This window comes from Poeciliopsis prolifica, unplaced genomic scaffold (genome assembly GCF_027474105.1).
Source record: "Poeciliopsis prolifica strain line A6 unplaced genomic scaffold, Auburn_PproV2 SCAFFOLD034, whole genome shotgun sequence".
Taxonomy (NCBI): Eukaryota; Metazoa; Chordata; class Actinopteri; order Cyprinodontiformes; family Poeciliidae; genus Poeciliopsis; species Poeciliopsis prolifica.
This window is the reverse complement of record NW_026562409.1, coordinates 5,374,270-5,380,537: the sequence shown is the minus strand read 5'-3', so window position 1 is coordinate 5,380,537 and position 6,268 is coordinate 5,374,270. Positions and strand designations below refer to the sequence as shown.

General features: G+C 39.6%; 1 protein-coding gene across 3 annotated transcripts; it reads left to right on the top strand.

Annotated features, from left to right (window-relative positions):
- The first annotated feature begins 3,052 nt into the window (after positions 1-3,052).
- phospho1 (phosphoethanolamine/phosphocholine phosphatase 1) lies at positions 3,053-5,400 on the top strand. 3 transcript variants are annotated; one of them, XM_055051729.1, is made up of 3 exons: positions 3,053-3,184; positions 3,562-3,629; positions 3,902-5,400. In XM_055051729.1, the coding sequence occupies exon 3, from the start codon at positions 3,947-3,949 to the stop codon at positions 4,712-4,714; it is 768 nt and encodes a 255-aa protein (XP_054907704.1). In that variant the 5' UTR covers positions 3,053-3,184; positions 3,562-3,629; positions 3,902-3,946; the 3' UTR covers positions 4,715-5,400. The 3 variants fall into 3 exon arrangements, with proteins under 3 accessions (XP_054907704.1, XP_054907702.1, XP_054907703.1); XM_055051727.1 differs by having other exon boundaries at positions 3,840-5,400; XM_055051728.1 differs by lacking the exon at positions 3,053-3,184 and having other exon boundaries at positions 3,288-3,629; positions 3,840-5,400.
- Positions 5,401-6,268: the final 868 nt, after the last annotated feature.

Genomic DNA, 6,268 nt, shown 5'->3' with positions numbered 1-6,268 from the left:
ATTAAAGGTTGAGGCTGTGTGAACCACTGCCACTAGTTGCGGAAGTTGGCTGAAGCATGACCCAATGAGTCTCATCTATGGTACAGAGATAAAAAAAAAAAACAGCACAGATGTTCAACAAAATGTAAGAAAAAAAAGAAAATCAACTTTTGAAATGCAGCAGCAGGAATATTAGAAAGGTGTGCATAAATAACTGCCTGCAAGTGCGGCAAACTGAAGCTGTATTGTCACAAACATTGGGTGATGTGAGAAACTGAAGTCACACAGAAAACACTTGCTTACTATTTCTTCAAGCTATTGAATTATTGGCTATTTAGTTTTTAGTTTATTCTTTTAATCTATTACATTCGTTGACTGAATGGTTCAGGTTGAATTGGCGCTTTTAGAATTTGGTTAGAGCAGGTCATTTTATTCTAAAAAAGATGTCTACTTTCTTTCTATTGTGAATGTGAAAAATATTGATTGGGAACAGCATGTTACTGATTGTGTGCTTCAGTTTAAATATGTTTCAAACAGAGATTTGCTCTAGCGTGGATTATTGCTGATTTTTGCAACTCTTGCTTCAGTGCGAGTCTTTTTCCTGCTTCTTTTACTTTCACTGCAATTTTGGAATAACAATTTACCAACTCTTTGCACTGAATCTGAGAATTTTGACATGTTTGTACTACTATTAACACCCCTGATATTTCCATTTTTTGGGTAAATTAACAAGATAGTCCCACAATTTCAGTCATTATCTTCGTAGGTACCAAAAAGTCTTCAAGTTTTATTGGTTTGTAGTGTTTCCCTCCCTTTAGGACGCATCACTGCTGGAAGAATACCTGCTTTCTCTTTACCAGGTGCGTTTAATGAGTCACATAATCCTATAGGTAGCAGAACAGGCCGATGGGTGCAGAGAAAAATGTGTGTGACTCACTGTTGGTGAGTGGGTGGCCAGGTACCGGGGCTCACTTCACGAGCAGAGGAGATAATAACACGCCGTCTGTACATCTCCATTCCCATTTGGGTTTGAAAATAGTCGGCCTCCCCAGCTGTTAGTCATTACGCCTTCTGGTGTCGAGGAGGGAGGAGGCTGCGTCTGTCGGCAGGCAGATAAAGAGAAGAGGGCTTCACGTCGCGTTTCTCAGCCGTTTGTTCATTCTGTGTGCTTCATTAATCAGCATACTTGCAGGGTCTTATCAGGAGGAACAAGCAGCAAACATGGACTCCCTTGCTGCGATACTGATGTTTCTCTGTAGTTAGTAAATGGAAACATAACCTTATTTCAGATTTTGATTACTTTTAAATCATTTCTATCCAGTCATCTCCTCAAATGTGAAACCCAACAACGAAAGCCATCCCTGTCCTGCCTTCACAACAGATATGGACTTGCAGATTCAAAGCATTTTATCATTAAAATGCTTTGAATCTGAAACGAGGCCAAGATTGATTTTTTTTTTTAAATCACTGTTGTTTTTTTTCAGCAACATTTAAAAGTCGAATGTAAATTTTTATCTCTTATAGCACCAGAACAGATTTTACTATTTAGGTTACAAGCCTCCAAACTGGAACCGCTTCCTGTTTCAGGATGCTTTTCTGCAAATCTGATCTATATTTTAGTGCTAAATAAAAGAATAACTTTTATTTAGTGCTCGCTAAATAAAAGTTATTCTGCCCATCTTTTTCCATATTTGACATACTCGTCAAGTGGAAATAAAATAACTGTCTTATATGGAGTGTTTGCATTTTGTATTCAGTCCCCTTTACTGAAATACCCTAAGTAAAGTCTATTGAAACCAACAGTCTTCAGAAGACACTTGAATAACAGTACATTTCTCAGTATAAAAAAATGACAAACATCCTTATGAACATGTTTATCACTTCTGTGTTAGCCTTGTAGTTTCTGCAATCATCTTAGATGGGTTTTTTTTTTGTGCTTGACACCAATAATTTGACCCTTCTTAAACATACTAACATCTTTCCCACAACCACAAGATGTATTTCCTCATCTTGTGAGGAAATGAGAAGCTGATCATTGTCTCAGATGGAGTTAAATAACTTCTGGCCAGTTGAGAGACAGTTGACCAGAGTAACTATCCAATAGGAAGCTCAAGCATTGCTTTGCTATTCAATCAATTCTCACAGAAAGACAAGAAGATGCCACCTTTGCAGATCTAGCCGACCGCCTACACTGACAATTAAAGGAATTCATTATTTGGAGTAACTCTGGAGGAACTCAAATGGTTTACAACTCAAGTAAAGCACTTAGTTGCTCAATTGACAACATGTAATCTTAATTGAAGAGTGGTTGTTTGCAGTTTGATTCAACAAACATGAGGAATGTGCTCTACAGAAGTGAACAAAATGAAATAAGTTGGCCAACATGCAAAACATTTCACCATAAACAGACTGGCACAATGTTCAAACATGCTGATTGGGTGGTCTTTTTCAGTAGAGTCTGGACATCTGGCCAGAGTTTAGTGGTGGATTTAAGTACAGGGCAATCCTGGAACTCGACCTGCTGGAGGCCGCAAAAGACTTGAAACAAGGACAGAACGGACAGAACGGCCCTTTCACTTGGTTTGGATGAAAATATGTTCAAAGTTCCAGAGTTTAAACAAAGGGATATTTAAACTGACAGCTTCAGAGACTCTCCCTCCTAAATTTGGAGAATTTTGCAAAGTAAAAAGTCAAAATCGTTCTAGTTTCTAGATGTGGAAAGCTGGACCTGTAAAGACATGAAGCTATGATTCCAATAAATAGCAGTTCTAAGACTGGACTCGGAGGGACAAAATGTGGAAAAGTTCAAAAATACTGTTGCAAGGAACTGTAAATGTTTCACCAAGAGATAAAGCTGATAATCTGCTGAACAAAAATAGATTAGGCTACATAAAAGGCTGCATGTATCGTCGATACTCGGAAAACAAAAAAAGTGGATTTGAATATGTAGAACCCTCATCCATAGTCCTGTTTCCCTCCCCCCTGTCTCTTCTTTGCCTCTACTCTCTCGTCTCATGAAAGTGCCGTGAACGCGCACTGTGGGCTGCTTTTAAATTAAATGGGCGGACTTCAATCCGCGGGCACGCTCTCAGCGGCTCCGCAGATAAAAGTGCGTGAGCCGCGGGTCGGCTGCTGCTGTAACTCTGCCTTCTGTAACCAACGAGACCGGATCGAACCTGACAACGAGGGATCGGAACCAGTGCTGGTGATGCATTTATGGCTTTAACCTTCTTCTCCTAATTTAAATCATAATATAAACATGTTTTTAAAATATACGAAAAAATCAGAGCTTATTGTGATTTTTTAGAATTATTTTTTTTCAAATAGCGTTTAGATTGCCTGCGATGATTGGTACTTATACTTTGAAGAAATGTTTATTTATTTTACCTGAGAATAGGTCGACAAATCGTTTCGGTCATTTAGACCAGCTTAAAACTCATATCAGCCAATTTTGCACGTGATTATTTCAGTTCCAGTTGGACTTATTTTATGAAGTCGTTCTCTTGGTGTTCCAATTGGAAACGTAATACTTTCTTCCTTTGCCTTTTAATGCAACTCGATACCTCAATTGTTCCCACACAGGTTCGGCCAGCCGCACAATTTGAAAGCCTCTGCAATTCAGGTCAAGAGAGCCGTGGGCGCAATTTAAGGTATGCATGTCATGAAAATTTCAAATGGAACCCGGTTTAACCGCTTTGTTCGCAGGATGTGCTTCAAACCATTTGCATTTGCAGTTGTGCTACTTAAGAGATCAGCACCGCTGCTTAGTCCTTCCTGATTCCTTAAAAGTTTTATGTTAGCCTATAGTTATGATTTACTTATTGTTCTTGTTATTTATTATTCTCATTTGTGGGATATAGGGGATTGGAGCTGGTCAGTCATGGGGGATTCAGTCTTCAACTGCTGTTATGTCCCCCCTCAGCCCCCAGGTGAAGAGGAGCAGCACAGGTCCAGGCATACAGACATCATGGCCTCCCATTCTGCTTCCATCTCCCCGGACAAACGCTTCATAATCTTCTTTGACTTCGATGAAACCATCGTGGATGAAACCAGCGACGACATGGTGGTGCAGGCCGCCCCGGGTCAGTACCTGCCTGGCTGGCTGAAGGACACCTATCAGCCCGGCCGCTACAACGAGTACATGCAGCGAGTACTGGCCTACCTGGCGGAGCAGGGCGTCACCGAGAGCGACATACGCAGCATCATGGAGAAGATCCCCGCATCCCCCGGCATGCTCACCCTCTTCCAGTTCCTGCGCAACCGGTCGGCGCATGACTTTGAGGTGGTACTGGTGTCTGACGCCAATACCTTCTTCATCGAGTCTTGGCTTCGACGCGCCGGGGTGCGCCAGCTCTTCCACCGAATCTTCACCAACCCAGCCACTTTCAATAAGAACGGTCGGCTGGTGTTGCGCCCCTTCCACTCCCACGAGTGCCAGCGGTGCCCGGACAACATGTGCAAGCAGGTAGTCGTCAGGGACTACGTGGCGCGCAGGACGCAGGAGCGCGGCCGCCCTTACCAGAGGATCTTCTATGTCGGGGATGGGGCCAACGACTTCTGTCCTGCGCTCTCGCTCGGGCCTCGAGACGTGGCTTTCCCACGCAGGGACTTCCCCATGCACCGGCTCATCACAGAAACCCATGAAGCCATGCCCGGGGAGTTCAAGGCGGTCACAGTGCCTTGGGTCAGCGGGGAAGATGTGATTACGCGACTGAGGAAATTAGTGGCGGAATAGAGAATTGGATAGGAGAGCAGAAAATTAATTAGTAATAGACTATTTAACGTCACACTCTCAGGTGAAACTCCTGAAAAATATAATTCTAATAGCAATAAGAAACCTTTGTGAGTAAAGTTAAGGGTCTCCAAAGCCTATGACAAGAACAGGCTGTGAACTCCTCAGCTAAACTTAAATGAAATCTAATGTATACCATTTCTACAAGTAAAGAAACGTCAGAGCTTGGAAAACTATTGCATAAAATGCAACGACATACGATATTACCACTCATGTATTAATTATATGGGGTAATTTAGGAGTTGTTTGTGTTTACATGTGGAACGATTAAAAGATTTAAAATGTCATTCATTTATTTCTCCCCAATGTTATAGTTTTTTTTTTTTTTGAAACAGCACAATTAGAATAAGACTTGGTTTTGTAAATTAAAACGTCAACCTGACAACACTGCCACCTAACGGTGATGGGCATTAATACAGACCCAACTGTCTTTTTATTCTGTTTTTATATTATTAATTTTTAATCGCCATATATTTTAAGAGTTTGTCTAATTTAGAGATGCCTTTATTGTAAATGAAATGTTATTTTTATCTCTGTAATTTGTATGTTATCTTGTTTTGTCTGTACCATGTATAGGCCCAGCCTATGAAATACCACCAGCAGGAATAAAGCCATAACCTGAAACAATGCTTGTGTCTCAATCTTTTTCTTTTAACAGATTTTAACAGGTAGCTGTCATGATATAAAAATTAGTCTTTTATTGAATATTCAGTCTTATATTAAACTCTCTTGATTAAATCAATATAAATACGCTGTCAGTTCCAAGTCTTGCATGGCCTTTAGTGTGACTGTAGTAAATCAGATACCATGATTTTGTTTAAATAAGAAAAATACTTCCCTGAAAAAATTGTGTCCTAAAAACATGAATAAACACATATACATATTTCAGAAGAGTTTAACACTGAAAAATTCTCAAATAACATCCAATTTTTCATTGTATTTTGGCTAAATGTAAGTATACAATCATTTATTTATTTAATTATAGTTTTATTTCACCAAGAAAAATTGTTTTGGTTGGCATGTGGTGGCAAATGTTTAATTCCATCTAGTGGTGTCTTAGGATAACTACAAATCTCATCTCAGTACAAGTATGTTCTCTTTTTAGAATGAACATACTAAAAAGAACAAATCCAGATTGTACAAATCTCATCTCAGTACAAGTATGTTCTCTTTTTCGAATAAACAGTAAATGACAATAATAAAAAAAAAGAGTTCCAAATGCCAGTGAGGAAACCTGAATACAAGTTAATTGATAACAATTCTGTTAAAAGCTTGGGGGAAAGGATAAAACAAAATAGGTTTGAGGGACATGTAAGAAAAACAGGAGAAAAACCAGAATACATTTTCAAATGTCTCAGAAAAGGTCAAACAGCTCTCAACAAAACTCAAAATAATTGGAAACCATATTACAGAGATATGTGATCACTATAATCTGCCTGAATCTGTTTAGCGTTTTCATGGTATGAGCAAGAAATGTTACAGTTTAAAGAAGCATTG